This window comes from Geotrypetes seraphini, chromosome 12 (genome assembly GCF_902459505.1).
Source record: "Geotrypetes seraphini chromosome 12, aGeoSer1.1, whole genome shotgun sequence".
Classification (NCBI taxonomy): Eukaryota; Metazoa; Chordata; class Amphibia; order Gymnophiona; family Dermophiidae; genus Geotrypetes; species Geotrypetes seraphini.
The window spans coordinates 24,919,220-24,938,161 of NC_047095.1; the positions used below are offsets into that span (position 1 = coordinate 24,919,220).

Below are 18,942 nucleotides of genomic sequence, written 5' to 3' on the forward strand. Positions count from 1 at the left end.
GGCTTGGGATAGGTACGTGGGATCTCTCGGAGAGAGAAAGAAATAATGGTTACTGCGGATGGGTAGACTAGATGGGCCATTTGGCCTTTATCTGCCATCATGTTTCCATGTTTCTATAATGCCTGGAATAGAACACCGGACATGACAGCCAGTTTGGTCATACTGTCCTACAGAACTTGTTCAGTGTCTAGAATCCAACTCTACCCTCTTAGGCTCATTTTCCCTCTGTTTTAGGCTGCACCTCCATAACAATTTGTATATAGTTTCAAGTTGATTTGATTCTGACTTGCCTTGCGTTGCAAAGCCCTATTATCCTTGCATTGTTTTTTTCCATGAGCCTGGTAACTAGGGATTCCCAACTGTAAGAATTAATTTCCTGCTTGTCCTCAGAGAAAGTGAAGTTACTCATCTATAGTAGGTGTATTCCAAGGACAGTAGGGTATGTATTTTTACATCCCTCCCTCCTCTCCTAGGAGTTGAATTCTTTTTGCTGTGGTATCATACTAATGAGTCTATGTGCTCACACTGGGCTGGAAGGCAGTCATGCATGTGCAGTGGGTTGCTGCCATTAGCCTCTTAAAGCTATAGAGCACTAGGTGGCGTCTGCCCCAGGACTCCATTGGGTGACATCACCCAATTGTTAAGAATACATGTTCTGCTGTCTTGGAGAGCATCTGCTACAGCTGAGTTACTTTGCTTTATTTGTACCCTTTTTCTCTATCACTAAATCAATTCATTTCATCTTGCTGCATCATACAGCTGGAATAGATTTATCTACTTAGAGTCTACAAGCTATTGCTTGCAATGGTTGCTGATATTCCTGGAGTGGCCTAGAGGCAGAGCCAGAGTGGACAAGAAAATTATACAGATTCTGCTGATATTCAGTACTGGCACCCAGATTATTATTCAGATAAGTTGGGATAGCAACACAGCTGTTCTAACTTGGCCAGATGGTTATCTGGGTACCAGCACTGAAAATTAGTAGTACCCAGCAGTGGCAAAGTGAGGATAAATGGCGCCCCCTTCCCTTTCCCCAAACTTTTTTAATTTTCCAGGTATGAGCAACAGCATGAACTTTCTGCCTGTGTTGTGTCAGCCATCCCTCTGACATCACTTCCTAGGTGCGGGGTCCAGAAGTGATGTCAGAGAGAGGCAACACTGACACGGGCAGCAAATTTGTAATGCTGCTCTAGCACGGAAAATTAAAGAGGTATGAGGGAAAGGGCGCATGTGTGCATAGGGAAGGTCAGGAAGGAGCGGGGATGGAGAGGATGCTGGATGCCTACGCCCCTTACAAAGACCACGCCCAGGGTGGACCACCCCCTGCACCCCCTGGTACCCAGATAATTTCCAATAGCATCCTTATACAAAGACATTCAGGCCCATATTTCATAAATGGCACCTTTAGGTTAGGTGCCGGTAGGCATCTTACCGGTGCCTAACGTAAGTGCAAAATGCTGTTTAAAAAATAATAAAAGCATTAAAAAAAAATGTAGGCACCTAAAAAAAAAAAAGGCGTCTGCATTGTGGCTAAGGAGGCACTTTACGGCGTCTAATGCCACTGTAGGTGTGGCTAACATCAGAAGTGATGTTAGGCATCGTAAAGTGCCTTCATAACCGTGATTCATGTGAAAAGTAGGCACTGGAAATGATGCAGGCTTTAAAAACCCTGGCCTACATTTCCGGCGCCTACCTTTCATGAAGCTGCGATTCTACAAATGGTGCCAGTGCGTGATTAACATGTGATCGGTGGCTGTTTTTTTAGGTGACCACCAATACCGGTGCCATTTGTAGAATCCAGCCTTCAGTGCTAGTATGCAGGTACAGATCAGCACTAATTATTTGGAGAGAACTTTAAATGCCATGGTTGGCATTTTAAAGCAGTGCTGACCACGGAGTTTAACTATTGGGACTGGAGGGAGACTATTATTATAATAGCTGGACACTTAGGTGCCTGTCAAAGGAGCTGTTCAGTGCATAGGGCTGCTTTTACTAAGCTGTGATAGCATTTTTAGCACGCGCAGAATTTTAGTGCACGCTAAACACATGCTACATGGCTAGAACTAATGCCATCTCAATGTTAGGTCTAGTTCGTGTGGCAATTTAGCGCACGCTAAAACCACTATCACAGCTTAGTAAAAGGAGCCCATAGTGTTGAACAGCAACAAAATATGCCTTAATAAATCTTTTTTTTTTTTTCTTTAAAAGTTGGACTCGATATCCAGCAGAAATACACCGTTTTTTACACAGGGCCCAAGAAGTTTGGAATACGAGGGACTGATACTAAGAAATCTGATACATGTGAGGAATATCAAGATTCTACAGCAAAAAAAAGCAACGTGGGTATGCAAAGAACTATTTCCTTTCCTGAAGAAAATCTTACTGGTTTTGTTCATTTTCAATTTTAGTATAATGGTAGAAAAAAGAGATACACATAGGATAAATTTCTAACAAGTTTAGATGGATGAATATTGAGAGATACTGAGGAATATAGATTTTTCAATTCATACAAAAAAATGTTTTATTATGGCACTTTTAGCCTTAAACAGGCACCATTCAAATATATTTCATTCATAGGGAGGTGGGGTAGCTTTTATGGATAATCCTATATATATATATATATATATATATATATATATATATATATATATATATATATACAGTGTGTATATATTGTAACCGACAACCTCAAGGCAATGGGTCTTGGGTCACCGGAACAAGAAAATAACTCTTGTGAGTCACTGTGTGCTGCACAAGGAGAGAAAAAAAAGACATTCAGAGCAAGAAACACCACCGCACCAGGTAAGTACTTCCACAAAAATACTTGAAATTTATTTTTCTCAAATCAAAAATAAACAGGAACCTTATCAGGATGGTTTCTGTACATGCAAATAGTCCCAAAATTAATACTGCAAAACTATTGTATAAGCCAATAGTCTCTAAGAGTATCTCAGGTAGAAATAGTCCAAATGTATTCAACAAAGAAAATCTTTCTTCGAGCAGAGCAAAGTCCACTTTCAATCCATAGTCCATGAACTAAGCAGAAAAGAAAAAAAAACCTCAAAAACCAAAAACAAGCTTCAGGGCTGTACAAACTCAGCCTGAGTCAGTGCAATCGCGCTGACTTTCTCAGCAGCTGAAGTGCTGGTCAGATAGTGTTCTCCGTGTGGTAACAATTCTGCCAAAAACAGGCCCTCTATCCCACCACAATGAACACGGGGCAAACCCCACTGCCAGTGACTGAAACAGTCCACTTCCCTCACCAGAGAAAGAAAAAAAAACCAGTAAACTTCAAGAAATACAAATACCAAAAATAAGTCCTTGCACAGTTCTTATAAGCATTTCTCCCCTCTTCAGATATCACAGGGTTATACTTGTAAGCAATCTGGACAAGTCAGACTTCAGGTACTCACACAAGCATAAGTAGTTACTTGCTTTTCATACAGCATACTTCCATGGGTAGGACCTCATCTGGCAACTCAGCATTTGTCCCAGGGTCAAGCTCCATATCCTGAGACTCCTCCAGCATACTAAGAGGCACTTCCTCACCAGCCTCTGCAAGCTCCATAGATTCTGGAGGTTGACTGTTATCCAGAGCTCTCAGCCCTGAGCGCTATGGCCTGTCCTCTCACTGTTCCTCCTGCTTCTGTCTCTCTAACAGTTTAGTTCTTAGGGATAGCAGCCTGCAGCCCCGCCCCAAACCCTCAGGTGGAAATGATTTCCGGGCAATTATCCTAGGATTCTAGGGGGATGGGAAACCTGCATTTCTGCTCCCCTGCTCCCTCTACAGTTCAAGGAAGCAAAGTCATCAACTGACTCAAATTGTGGTTTAAATCGGGCTATGTGAGTAGAGCCTGTGTTAGACCTGTGCACTGCTCTGGGGACACTCCTAGCAGGCATAGGCTGCATACCACAATATATATACACTAGTCTTTAAGCCCGTTACATTAACGGCTGCTAGAATAGATGTGTATGTCTGTCTTTCTTTTTATATTCTCTCTCTCTCTCTCTCTCTCCTTGGCTGCTTTCTGTCTGTCTTTCTTTCAGTCTCTCTCTTTCATCAGCTGTCCACCACTACCCCTTGCCTGCTCCCCCTGTCCAGCAGTAGCCCTTCTCCCTTCCTTTTACCTCCCCTGTGTCCAGCAGCACCCCTTCCGTGGTCCCCCTGTCCAGCAGCAGCCCTTCTCTCTTCGTTTTACGTCTCCCCTGTCCAGCAGCACCCTTTCACTGCTCCCCCTGTCCCTCTTCCCTGCTCCCCCTGTCCAGCAGCACTCCTTACTTGCTCCCCCTGTCCCTCTTCCCTGCTCCCCCTATCCAGCAGCACTCCTTACTTGCTCCCCCTGTCCCTCTTCCCTGCTCCCCCTGTCCAACAGCACTCCTTACCTGCTCCCCCTGTCCAGCATGTGGCTTCCTGGTCATTTGCGTCTGCCCTCCTCTTATTTAAAGCAGCCTGCTGAGGATCCCGGCCAGCTGTAGCGAACCTTGCAGGCCGCTCTGCACCTCGATAGCACATTCCCTCTGACGCGAACATGCTACTGAGGTACAGAGTGGCCTGCGAGATTCGCTACAACTGGCCGCGATCTTCAGCAGGCTGCTTTGAAGAAGAGCAGCAGCGTCGGCAGCTGTTGGTGAGTGAGGGTGGGAGGGGAGAGTCACTGGCGTGTTCCCTGCCTCCGTGTTCGAAAATGGAATTCGGCACGGAGTGACACTGCACGGCGTCAGCGATCACAAAACCCTAAGTGCGCATGCACGCTTAGGGTTTTATTATAGAGGATATATATATATACTAGTCTTTAAGCCCGATACATTAAAGGGTGCTAGAATAGATGTGTCTGTCTGTCTTTCTGTCTCCTTGGCCGCTGTCTTTTTGTCTCTCTCTCTCTCTCCTCGGCTGTCCACCACCACCCCTTGCCTGCTCCCCCTGTGCAGGAGTAGCGCTTTGTTTCTGTCTTTGTCTTTGTTTCTTTCTGTCTCTCTCTCTCCTTGGCCCCTGTGTCTATCTTTCTTTCTTTCTGTCTCTCCTTAGCCGATGTCTGTCTTTCTTTCTGTCTCTCTCTCTCCTTGGCCGCATTCTGTATGTCTGATTGTCTTGCTTTCTGTCTGTCTCTCTGGCCCCCTATCTGTCTGTCATTCTTTCTGTCTGTGTCTCTCACTGGCCCCCTGTCTGTCTGACTGTCTTTCTTTCTCTCTCTCTCTTTGGCTGCTGTCTGTCTTTCTTTCTGTCTGTCTCTCTGGTCCCCTGTCTGTCTGTCATTCTTTCTGTCTGTGTCTCTCCATGGTCCCCTGTCTGTCTGTCTTTTTTTCTTTCTCTATCTCTCCTTGGCCGCTGTCTGTCTTTTTTTCTTTGTCTCTCTCTCTTTGATTGCTGGCTGGCTGGCTGTCTCTCTGGCCCCTGTCTATTTGTCTTTCTGTTTGTCTCCCTGTCTCTCTCCCTGGCCCCCTGCCTGCCTGTCTCTCTCTGTTGTGCCATGCCTGCCTGTCTCTCTGTGGCCCCCTTCTGTCCCCCCCCCAGAGCAAACCAAGATTGCTGCCTGCCCTCCAGCACACCCCTCCCCCAAAGCAGTCCCCTTTCCCTCTCCACTTCCCTGTGCAGCAGTAGCAGCTGGACACCTGGCAGCACCTGCACCCTGTCTGCTTCATCCAGGCCGAAGGACAGCCTCCTGCCGTTACTCTCAGCAGTGAACCCTCCTGCCGTTGCTCAAACCGCTGCAGTGCCAGTGCACGCGCCAGAAATGGAACACGGAGGCACAAATCATGAAGGCAGGGATCATGGGTAAGGGTTTTATTATATTAGATATATATATATTTATTTATTTATATATATACACAAACCCATCATGCAACCTATAACCTGGAATTTCTGAGTTACTCAACTGGAATTTCAGGATTAATATCAGCTGTACTTCCTGAAGCAGAACTTGCTTACTACACATATTTAAGTTGATATCAGTTGCATGCACCTTTTCTGACTAGTTAGTCATCCTTTCCATCTATATCAACTGCTGCTTCCTTTTTTTATCTGTCTATATGTCCCATCTCTGCTTGTTCCCTTTGATATGTATTAAGATGGTTTAATGTGTATTGTGCTGACATTGTAAATAACATGTATAGTATTAATGCTTTCCTATGTTGTAATGTGTATATTGTATATTGCCTACATACAGGTGTATCACCTTGGGTGGATTTCTTCAAAAAGGTGGTAATTAAATCCAAATAAATAAACAGATTAATAAATGTATTCATTCATTAATCTTGGGCATGTTATTGTCATTCAACTACCTCTCCTATATACAGTAGATTATAATTTCTGCAGAATGCTGCAGCTAAGCTTATCTTCAAAGCTGGAAGTTTGATCATGCATCTCTGTTTTTATTAAAACTTAATTGGTTACCTGTCCATGCCAGAATTCTTTTTCAATTGCTTTGTTTTAGTTTTTGCTAATTATTTCTCAGCTAAGATTGAGTTCCTTTGCTCTTCTTTTATCCCTCACCAAAGCTTCCCCCTCTCTACTCTCTAATGTTTTCTCCCGCATGCTTAGTTATTGCAGCTGACTTGCTTCTTGACACTGTAGCTGACCAGCCCAAATAGTCGGCTCATACTACTTTCTTTCCCTCTAAATGGTCAAATATCACCTTTGAAGTTAAGAGCATCCTTGAATAAGACAACATGTCCTCTTGATTAGGCATTCTGGGGAGCCACAGAGGAAGCTGGCTGGTCTTTGTGCTGGCTTCACACAAGAATGATTACTGGGAAAGGGAGAGCTGTGATATTCTCTTCTGGAGACGGAGAGAGGGGGCGAAGGAAGGTTCAGGGAGACTGAGAGTAGCTTCTGGAGGGAGGACGAGGGTAATATTTCTTGGGATAGGGATGGAGGTAGAAATTTGAGAATGATAGCTGATGACAGGTAGTGAAGAGAGCTTATGAGTGGCATCTAAGGATGGGGAGTAGTTTAAATTAAGGCTAGGGACAGGGGAGAGGAGAGGGGAATGAGATATAGACGGCTGGGTTCATTCTGGGGCTGTGGTGAGGGGACAAATGTACAGGACAGAGATGGTATGGCTAAGCTGTGGAGAGGTGACTTACAAAAAACAAGGAGAGTCAACAGAGTCCTCCACTGAATTTCACTGGATATGAGCTACTTTTCATATACAGTACTTTTGAGATATTTATACAAAGCCAGAAGTTCAATTATTTAAAAAATTGGGCTGCATGTTGAAAGATCACTAATTTAATCTACTGTAAGCATTTTTACATCTTTTGTTAGGTAAAATTGATATACAACAGAAGGTCGAGATAAAAGCAGAATCACCATTTTCTTCTTACCTGACCGATTTAAGAAACCGAAATGCACTTTCATCAGCTCCCTCAATAAAGCGACTAAAGGTAATCTGGAAAACATTCTCCTGTCAGAAAAGGCATGGTAATTATTGATGCTTATTTTTTAAAAAAATATCGCTATTCAAAGAGGCCCTGACAGTGAAAGCAGTGAAGATACATTATCTGTATATCTTTATGAGACTATTTAGGGGAAAAGTTATCTTTTTAATGTTTTATTTCTTGAACTTTTCAATTATAATCACTAAGTACAACCCTCCTTGAGGATATGACTCAACTACAAACAAAAACCAAAATCTGTAGACGCTCAGACAAATGGTTCGACAATGAACTATTCCAACTCAAACAGCAAAGCATCCCTCCTGCCGGTGAAGAGCGTGATCGCATGGGGGGTTTAGGGAGTGATGGTGGCAGGAGAGATAGGCATCTCTCCTGCCGTGATGTGTCAGGGAGGTTGTGGCGGGTGGTGGCAGTAGAGATTGGGCATCTCTCCTGCTGTGATCATTGCCGGGGGGAGGGGGGGAAGGAGACGGTTCCACGATTCTCTAACTGGCGTTGTGTATGTCAGACGCTGGTTAGAGAATTGTGCTTTTAGGCAAAACACTGGCCCCTCCTTCACCTAAAAAGTCTTGTTTTGGGCGTTTGGGACTTGGGTGATTTTTTGGTTGGGAATGTGTTGTAAGCTTACACGTAGTGGCGGTCTGGGCAATTAAACTGCTGGCCATTCGTGGGGGAAAAAAACACATTTTAGACTTTTTTTTTCTGAGAATGGACATTTCCCTGCTACCTACTTTATATGCCTAGGGCCATAGGCCAAAAGACGTTGTTTTTTATTATGCCCCTCTGAATTGGAATCCAAAATATAAGACTTGGAACAGTAGCATCAACAACTAAATACTGATTTGAATATATTAGAACATCTACAAAAGTCACACTGCTAACAAGTAAATATTTATGCAATCAGCAAATTATTATGCAAATAATAATAATAGTTGTCATCACTAGCAGAATATTTAAAAATGAATTTGGAAAAGACAAGCATACCAGCCATTAAAGATCATACTGGTAAAATACTTACAGACGATAATGATATATTGCAGCAATTTCTAACTCTCTATAGACAACTATATTCATCATAATCTACTGGAATGTTGCCTTCTTATTTACTGGCAAACATACCTCATAACATATTGGAGGATATAGACCATACATGTCAAACTCTGGCCCACAGGCCAAATCTGGCCTGCGGTGTCATAAAATTTGGCCTGCCAAACAATTTGCAATTTGCACTGAAGCTGGCCCACTGGAGCCGCTGCTGGGAGTTGCGGTCGCACGCTACCATGAGTGAGTCGACAGTGACACTGGAGTTATTACAGGCAGATTGGTGGCCAGCTTTTGATCCTGTTGTGAACGGCAGATATTTTTATTACCCATGAGCCGGAAAGGGGAGGAGTGAGAAGACAATGGGGCTGGAGCCGCTGCTGGGAGTTGTGGGCGCACACTACCAGGAGTGAGTTGATGCTGGAGTTAGTACGGGACTGTACCCTGCGTTGAGTGTTGGGTAGATTGGCGACCAGCTTTCGATCCTTGCTGAAGGGCTGCTTTCGATCCTTGCTGAAGTGTCTGACCTAAATCGGTTAGCTACAAGGTTTTCTTAAAAATAATAATAATAATAATAATAATTTTATTTCTTATATACCGCTGTACCGTGAAGTTCTAAGCGGTTTACAGTAGAAACAGAAGGAATGCAATAAGTAAGATTAATTAAGATGAAGAGAGAGTACTTAGAGTTCCCTGACTGTCCCAAAGGCTCACATTCTTGCTAAAGTACTTGAGAAAAATAAATTAGTTAGGTTATAAACATAGAGTAGAAGAAGGTAGGAAAACAGTTCATAGGAAAATTAATTTTGAATACATTATACATTATATATTGTTTAAACCGTTCATAGGTAAAGATGCAGATATTATGTTTTATAAACGTTTTAAAGGTGATATTGCCCAAGTAACCAATAGTATTTGCAATGGATTAACAATAATGGCATGTCAAACTAAACTAAAATTTAATAGGGAAAAAAACAAATTTATGGTGATAGCAATTTCAGTCAACTAACTAGTAAGGAACTTATTAAAGGTATTCCCTACAAATCAGAAAATTAATTAAAAATCCTAGGAGTCAAAATATCTTTTGAACATCAAGCGAAACAGGTGTCAAATAGGGTGTTCAAAGTTCTCTGGAAATTGAGAAGAATTAAATCATATTTTGACTGACTCTGCTGTCTTTCAATTAATAGTACAATCCTTGATATTAACACACTTGGATTATTGTAATTTGATATACAACTTTTACAAAATACAGCAGCAAGATTGATCTGCCCAATCACATGATTTGAATAATGACCAGACAACAAAAGGTAGAAAAAATAATTTTATTTTCTGTTTTGTGATTACAATGTCAGATTTGAAATATGTATCCTTTCAGAGTTGGTGTTGTAACCCTATACTTCTACTAAGACTAAGGGGTGCTTCTATTAAGATGCGCATTTAACGCGCACTTTATTAGTAGGACTAAAAAAAAAAAAATTGGTTAGCGTACCTTAATAAAAGGACCCCTAAGTATCTTAATAAAAAATTTGGCCCCTTATGTGATTGAGTTTGACACCCTTGATATAGACAATCAACGTCTTAAACAGCCCATAACATTGGATGAAATCATAACTGCAGTTCATAATATGGCGATAAAAAAGGTACCTGGACCTGATGGTCTCTGTTGAATTTTACCTTGCTTTTCAAGATGCATTGTCACCTTTTCTGCTGCAATTCTTTGAATTTCTCATTGAATCCGGACAAGTGACTGGCTCTTTCACAGAATCCACTATCTTAGTCTTGCTGAAACAGACAAAGATCCACTTAACGTCCAAAATTATCAACAATTGGGTTAGGTGCTACTGTTCTTTCATGGTTTAGGTCATTTCTAGACAATAGGATATTTATAGTGACTACATCAAAATTAACTTCTTCAACTTTTAAGTTATCTTGTAGAGTTCCACAGGGTTCAGCAATATCACATGTTATATTTAACATATTCGGTATTGGACCATCACCCACATACCCTGCCTAATAGTAGACCCAGACCCTCCAAGGGTTCTGGGCGTTTTAATTTTCGGAGCTCCAGACACTGCACATTCCACATTGCAGAGATTTTCCCAGAGTTTCTGAGATTGGTATGCGGGCCACAGGCATTCCCAACCTTCTGCCACCTGTCCTGCCATAAAGACACAATGACATCAGGATGCCAAATGCTGCTCTGCGGATGAGGGGCCAACTCTCGGAGTTTCTGCCTGCCTGGATGCGATTTACCGCAGACCAGTGGGTCTTGGACGTTATTCGATCAGGATACAACATGGAATTTGCCCAGCCTCTGTCAGATTGGTTTGTGGACTCTCCATCTGGATGACTGGACAAGGCGCTCAGAGTCCAGGCTACTGTTCAGCACTTTCTGGATATTCAAGCTAGAATGGTTTGTGGATTCTCCGTCCAGATGACTGAACAAGGCGTTCAGAGTCCAGGCTACTGTTCAGCACTTTCTGGATATTCAAGCTAGAGAACCATTACATCACAACCTCTCAGGCTCAGGCAGATTCTCTGTATACTTATTGGAGGCCTATTCTGGATCTTCAACATGTGAATACGGCTCTCAGCATTCCCCACTTCCAAATGGAAACTGTGCGGTTGGTCATTGCAGCAGTGTCTCTCCCCACCCCCACCCCCCGATTTCTGCAATCCCTGGATCTTATGGAGGCTTACTTACTCATTCCCATATTTCCGCCCACCACAAGTTTCTGCAGTTTCATATTCTGGATCACCATTATCATTTTTTGGCTGTTTCAAAAGGTTTACTGAGGACCACATCCACACGGCGGTCCTGCATATCTTTCAACACAACTCCCCTGTCACTGGGAAGAAACGTGTGCTTAGTCACTTGTGCCACCAAGGAATCCACCTTGGGATGCCCAAAAGCTGCTCACACTCCTGTGCCAGTGGGACATAGTTCTAGCACTCTTCAAAGTATCTTCTGGAGAGTCAAACTGCTCAGACCCATAAAACTCATATTCGGATACCAGGGAAAGGTCGCAGAGTGTGAGTGCCCACTACAGAGCCAGTGAGAAGAAGTGGATGGAGCTGGCTGAGTCACTAAGTTCAATTCCTTCAAAGATTCAGCAGGAAGATAAGGCAGATCCACAAACTTAATTAAGCACAGGACAATAGGATCATCACCAGGATCTGGATTCCCCAAAGGATCCGCAGATCCAGCACACAAGCCCTGATCTTCCGATCCAGGAAGAGCTGCACTGACAAACAATGAATCATGGAGGTCAGGATTGGCATCCGGATCCTCCAAATCATGAGTAAGCAGAGCAACAGCTGGATCAGGCGGAGGCGAGGACGCGCCCGAAGGTACCACTCCACCCAAAAACATCCTGGGGGGAAAGGAGACTGCTCAGGAGAACACAAGTTTTCTTCTTTTTTCTTTTTAAACTCTGATTACAAAACCTCATGATTTTAGAGAAGGTATCCAGCACCTGGGGCATAGAATCACCCTTAGATGACTTAAATTCATGTGTCCGCAAGCTGGCTGACCGAAGAACCAGCCATACCCTGTAAGTAATGGAGGCCACCCTCTGGGATGGCTGAGCATCTGATTTCCTGCTTCTGTTGGGGGAAAGTTAAGCCGGTCTCTACAGCCCACCCCCCCTCCCTCTAAAAGAGCTACATTTGTACAATCCTGGCATGAATTCACAAGAGGAGAGCCCGAGGACTCCATACCAGCAGTTTTCCAGGCAAAAATCAAAGTTTTGAAGAAGCAGGGAGAAGAAGAAAAAAGATAGCAAAAAATCCAAGATAGCCGTTGGCACACCAAATGGCACACCGTTGGCACACCAAATTCACACAAAAATTTAAATATTTTTCATACTTCCCAAAGTCCAAAAACAGCGATTTTAGGATTTTTCATGAGGGGGAGCTCAGGGAAACATGCAGAAACTCAGAACACCCCACTTTTTAAACTTTCCCCAACGTCTCTCACAAGCTGTCAGCTCCTTATACTCACTGTAATCTGATATACTGGAATCCACCTGCTCACAGCTCTTACTCAGCAGCTGTATAAGAATTCACTGCCACAATGATGAGAATGTTCTCACAAAGCAGATCTTCTGGCTGACAGTCAGATTCCATTGTCTGACTATGCCTCCACCCCAGCGGACCACCCGATGTGCACCAGGTGGATAGAGGCTCGAAAGCGCAGCCAGCATGCTGCGGAACACCACTGAGCCCCCTAAGCATGCCATACAGTCTGCGCTCGACCCCCTGCTTAACAGAAGGTGAGACTACTTCAGGGGATGGCCCTGAGCTCCAAGGAAAACTATGCAGACTGGCTATTAGGTACCCAAAAGGGATAGGCCTGTCAGCTACAGACTGAAGTCTGTGAATACTCAAGCAGGCAGAGCTCCAAAACTGCTTCAAATGCGAAATTACCCGAAAAGGGGACGACATTACATTGAATTTAAAACAATAAAATGGGGAAAGCAGAATACACACAGGTGCAGACATGATTGCAGAAGGAAAGACTATAGAGGGCGCTAAACCGATCGGTGAAGTACTACAGAGGCAGAGTGAAAAATCCGGAGTGGATTCCTTCTGCAGAGCATGCGAGTATGGGGAAATAACTCTATTGTCTAGAATGTTTCTCCTATTGCACTGGAAATTATATTGTAAAGCGCCATGAACAGTTGTATGCTATAATAGTATATAAATTTGAAAACATAAGAATAGCCTTACTGGGTCAGACCAATGGTCTATCAAGACCAGTAGCCCGTTCTCACTGTGGCCAATCTAGGTCACTAGTACATGGCCAAAACCCAAGGTGTAGCAATATTTCATGCTACCAATACAGGGCAAGCAGTGGCTTCCCCCATGTCTTTCTCAATAACAGACTTTTCCTCCAGGATCTTGTCCAAACCTTTCTTAAAACCAGCTACACTATCTGCTCTTACCACATCCTCTGGCAAAAATACTGGCACAGATTACAAGAGGTTCTTCCCTAAATAATTCACAAAGATCAGAATGACTTCATGTTTGGTAGACTCTCTAGTGACGCCATAACATCATACTGCAAGCTGCTCAATCCAATCATTCCTTAATAGCTATGGCCCTTGATGCAGAGAAAGCTTTGAAAAGGACTGAGTGGCACTTCATATTAAAATGGTTTGGATTTGATGATGGTTTCCTTAAAATGATAAAAGTACTATATATTGCTCCTGCTACAAAAATAAAAATAAACAACTCTTTTTCGGCATCATTCCATCCGTCCAGAGGAACAAGACAGGGTTGTTCCTCTCTCCGTTGCTATTCAGTTTTGCTTTGGAACACTCCTTATTATGATCAGAACAAATAATAATATCGCGGGAGCTCAGTCACAGCAAAGAGCACCCAAATTATCTGAATATGCAGATGATGATCTGATGTATAAATAGATATTTGGCAGTATCTGGTTATAAGATGAACATTTCAAAAACAGAAATAATGCCAATTAATGGCCCCATCAACTACGAGATAATTAAATCAACCAACCTGAAACTCTCTATCTCAAAACTGAAATATTTAGGTATCTACTTTGGATCTACAATTGAGGAAACATTAACTTATAACATTAACTTCATATTGGATTTCACTCGAACTCTGGTTGAAAAATGGTCCCCTTTGAAGCTGACATGATGGGGCAGATTAGAGACCATAAAAATGATGTCCCAAAAATAAACTATATATTAAGCATGATACCTATACTCTTTCCGAAACATTTTTACAATACGTTAGAATCTCTTTTAAACAAATTCTTATGGAACAACAAAGCTCCTTGTATAGCCTTGAAAAAGCTTAAAATGTACTACAATAAATGGTGGTGTGAACTTTCCAAGTTGGTGGGGAGGAAGCTCAGAAACATCTTTAGGATGGAGACTGTGGGAAGCGCCTGGACCCTATTCAAGGACACCCTGCAGGAAGCACAAAGAATGTACGTCCCCAGTTTCAGGAAAGGCTGCAAGAACAAGCGATCAAAGGACCCGGTTTGGATGTCAACTGAAGTAAAGAGGGCAATAAATGACAAAAAAGTATCCTTCCGGAGATGGAAAAAGGACCCAACGGAGGAAAATCACCAGGCGCACAGGAAATGCCAAAAGGAATGCCACCAAGAGGTTAGAAAAGCGAAAGGGGAATACGAAGAGGGGCTGGCCAGGGAGGCGAAAAACTTCAAGGCATTCTTCAGTTACGTAAAGGGGAAGCGACCAGCGAGAGAGGAGGTGGGGCCGTTGGACGATGGGGATAGGAAGGGAGTGATTAAGGAGGATAAAGAGGTAGCTGAGAGGTTGAACACGTTCCTCTCGTCGGTTTTCACGAGCGAAGACACATCTAATATACCGGACTCAGAGGAGCTCATGAGTGGGGAACAGGCCGAAAAATTGGAGCACATAGAGGTAAGTAAGGAGGATGTCCTCAAACAGATAGACAGGTTAAAATGTGGTAAATCACCGGGCCCGGACGGGATCCATCCAAGGGTTCTGAAGGAACTAAGACAAGAAATAGCGGGCACAATCCAGCATGTTTGCAACCTATCCTTGAAAACTGGTGAGGTACCAGAGGACTGGAAATTGGCAAATGTCACACCTATCTTCAAGAAGGGATCGAGGGGTGACCCCGGGAACTACAGGCCGGTGAGCCTGACTTCAATTATAGGGAAGATGGTGGAAGCTATGATCAAGGACGGCATTTGCGAGCACATCGAGAGGAATGGCCTACTGAGAACAAGCCAGCACGGATTCTGTAAGGGAAGGTCGTGCCTAACGAACCTTCTGTACTTCTTTGAGGGAATAAGCAGTCGGGTGGACAATGGGGAACCCATAGACATCATTTACCTTGATTTTCAAAAGGCTTTCGACAAGGTGCCACATGAAAGGCTGCTTAGGAAGCTGTGGAACCACGGGGTGGGAGGGGATGTGCACAGATGGATCAAGCACTGGTTGTCGGGTAGACTGCAGAGGGTCGGAGTGAAGGGCCAATATTCTGACTGGCGGGGAGTCACGAGCGGTGTGCCACAGGGATCGGTGCTGGGGCCGTTACTCTTCAACATATTTATCAATGGCCTGGAAAAGGAGGCAAAGTGCGAGGTTATAAAATTTGCAGACGATACCAAACTGTGCGGTAGAGTTAGGTCCAGGGAGGAGTGTGAGGACCTGCAAAGGAACCTGGACAAGCTGGAAGACTGGGCAAACAAATGGCAAATGCACTTTAACGTGGAAAAATGCAAGGTCATGCATATAGGGAAAAAGAACCCGTTGTTCAACTACAAATTGGGGGGGGCATTGTTGGGAGACAGCAGACTTGAGAGAGACTTGGGTGTGCTGGTGGATGCATCGCTGAAGCCATCTGCACAGTGCGCAGCAGCCTCGAAAAAAGCCAACAGGATGCTGGGCATCATAAAGAGGGGCATAACAACCAGGACGCGGGAAGTCATCATGCCATTGTATCGAGCGATGGTGCGTCCACATCTGGAATACTGCGTTCAGTATTGGTCGCCACACCTCAAGAAGGACATGGCGGTACTTGAGAGAGTCCAAAGGAGAGCAACGAAACTGGTAAAAGGGCTGGAACACTGCCCATACGCCGAGAGGTTGGATAGGCTGGGGCTCTTCTCTCTGGAAAAAAGGAGGCTCAGGGGAGATATGATAGAGACCTTCAAGATCTTGAGGGGCATAGAGAGGGTGGATAGGGACAGATTCTTCAGACTGAAGGGGACAACAAGTACGAGGGGGCATTCGGAGAAACTGAAGGGAGATAGGTTCAAAACAAATGCAAGGAAGTTTTTTTTCACCCAAAGGGTCGTGGACACTTGGAATGCGCTACCGGAGGAAGTGATCAGGCAGAGTACGGTACAGGGATTCAAACAGGGATTGGACAGATTCCTGAGGGATAAAGGGATCGTGGGATATTGAGAGAGGTGCTGGGATGTAACACAGGTATAGAAAGCTAACCAGGTAATAAGTATAGAAACCCAACAGGTCGTGCATGTGCAAGACCGGAGGGTTAAGACTACGATGGGAAGATAGGACTTCAATGAGAAACCAAGGTGGCAAGGGAGCCCCTTCTGGTGGTTCAGACAGGTCGTGACCTGTTTGGGCCGCCGCGGGAGCGGACTGCCGGGCAGGATGGACCTATGGTCTGACCCGGCGGAGGCACTGCTTATGTTCTTATGTTCTTATGTTATGACTGCCTTCCTTCTGAGATAGGGATCCAGATGGCTGTTGGAACCAGATAAAGATATACCTTCTTGGCTGATTTTGGAAAAATGCTGTTTACCTGATGCTCCTATAAGATATGTACCCTTTATGTCAGACTTACACATTCCCTCTGAAGATGTGATACTGAGATCTACTAAACAAGCAATATTGGAACTGGACACATTCAATAAATATTTAGCACTCCAGGCTACAGTAGAAACCTCTATTGTGGCTTAGTAAAAGGGCGGGTTAGTCTTCAAATCTCACCACAACTCTTAAACTACTTTAATTTTATTCATGATCCTCCTGAACCACAGTGAAGATTTACTGAAGCTACAATTGTAGTATTCCCTAAACCAGGTAGAGATCCAAACACTGTCAAAAACTATAGAGCTATCGCACTTCTCAATTTAGTTTAAAAAATGATGGCAAAAATACTAACTTTTAGGCTGAATAAAGCTATACATGTAGACATGCTCATATCCAAAGATCAAGTAGGATTTATGAAAAACAGATACCATATTTTTCGCTCTATAAGACGCACCTGACCATAAGACACACATACTGTAGAGAAGGAAAAACCAAGAAAAAAATTCTGAACCAAATGGTGTACCCTGTCCCACCGCCCTGCCCTGTACCCTGTCCCCCCCTCTGGTGGTCTAGTGGTAGGCCAGGACAGGGTACAGGGCAGGTTTAGTGGTTGGCAGCCCCCCTCGGTACCTTTTTTAAATTCTGGTCCAGCGCTGTATCGGCAGGAGCTTTCTGCGCTCCTGCCCCTCCCTCTCTGGATGGCTACCTCCTCATTTCTTGCAGCAGAGCGACGCACAAGGCAGGCATGAGCTTTTTGCGCTTCTGCCTGGTCCCGCGCTGCTCCCTGAATGGCTGCCGTAAGTTCTCACAATCCCATGTTCTTGGAGGAGACAGGAAACAAATCTCTTTTCAACTCCAAATCCTTTGACTATAATCTTCTAAGGCTGCACTGACCAATATCCTGGACTATACCACTGTACTCACTGCCAGTGTAGTAATATGCCTGAGCTATAGTAAACAGTTCAGGTAAATTACTATACTAGCAAATAAATTATGCTCTCTGCTTTGAGGAGCACATACTGTGTTTCCCCGAAAATAAGACTGTCATATTAATTTTGGGTTCAAAAAATACACTAGGGCTTATTTTCAGGGATGTCTTATTTTTTTCATGTACAACACTCATCTCTCCCTTCCTCTCCTCCTCCCCAATTCTTCCTCTTTCCTTTCTCTCACCCCGAAGCTCCCCAACTCCATCCCTGATACTAGTGCTGCCCGATTTGGCGGCGACAGTGCTTTCTCCCCCCCCCTGTGCAGTGTCCTCATCTTCTTGTGCAGCATCTTTCTATCTCTCCCTGCCCGATTCGCCAGCGGCAGTGCTTTCTCCCCACCCATGTGCAGCATCTTTCTATCCCTCCCTCCCATACCCCTGTGCAAAAAAACCCTGCCGATCCTACCACCGTGAGACCGAGGCCTCTAAAAACAGCAGCGGCGGCAGCGCTCTGAATGGGCTGCTTTGCGAACTTCCCCACCAGGGCCTTCCCTCTGCCGTGAAGCAGCCCGTTCAGAGAGCTGCCGCCGCTGCTGGTTTTGGAGGCTTTGGAGTGGAGGTATGTCAGTCTCACAATGGAAGGGTCAGCGGGGTTCTGTTGCACAGGGGGATGGGAGGGAGAGATAGAAAGATGTTGTACAAGGGGATGGTTAAGAGGAGAGGAAAGATGCTGAACATGGGGGGGAGGTGCAGAAAGCACTGCTGCCGGCAAATCGGGCAGCAATAGTATTAGGGATGGAGTCGGGGACATTCGGGGATCAATTTTAATTAGGTCTTATTTTTGGGGTAGGGCTTTTATTAGGAGCACCTTTAAAAATCATGCTAGGGCTTATTTTTGGGATAGGTCTTATTTTCAGGGAAACACGGTAGTAAAAAAGTTCTTAGACCTCTACATGCTGAATGTTTAAAATATTTATACTTTATATTTTGTAATAGATGCAGATATTAAGTAAAACTCAAAATCTAGATCTTCAGCAATTTTCCTTCATACCACAAGCTTCATGTCCAGCATTACCCAGGTGTGTACAGGAATTATGAGGACAATATTTAAAGTTATTTCCAAATAACTAAGATGTTACTTTGGTAAATCTTGCAGATGAAAATTATTTTCTATTTAATGGATAAGCATATGTGCAAGATTTTATAGTACATGTATTTTTACCTGAAGGAAAAAGGACATTCCTTGGGGGTAGGGTGGGAAAG

The 18,942-nt window shown here is 44.0% G+C and overlaps 1 protein-coding gene across 1 annotated transcript in view; it reads left to right on the plus strand.

Annotated features, from left to right (window-relative positions):
- HFM1 (helicase for meiosis 1) overlaps positions 1 to 18,942 on the plus strand; it is a 354,705-nt gene that overhangs the window by 270,109 nt on the left and 65,654 nt on the right. The window contains exons 29-31 of the mRNA XM_033916380.1: positions 2,209 to 2,343; positions 7,265 to 7,383; positions 18,676 to 18,758. Coding sequence (XP_033772271.1) covers positions 2,209 to 2,343; positions 7,265 to 7,383; positions 18,676 to 18,758 — 337 coding nt within the window. The remainder of the gene's footprint in view (positions 1 to 2,208; positions 2,344 to 7,264; positions 7,384 to 18,675; positions 18,759 to 18,942) is intronic.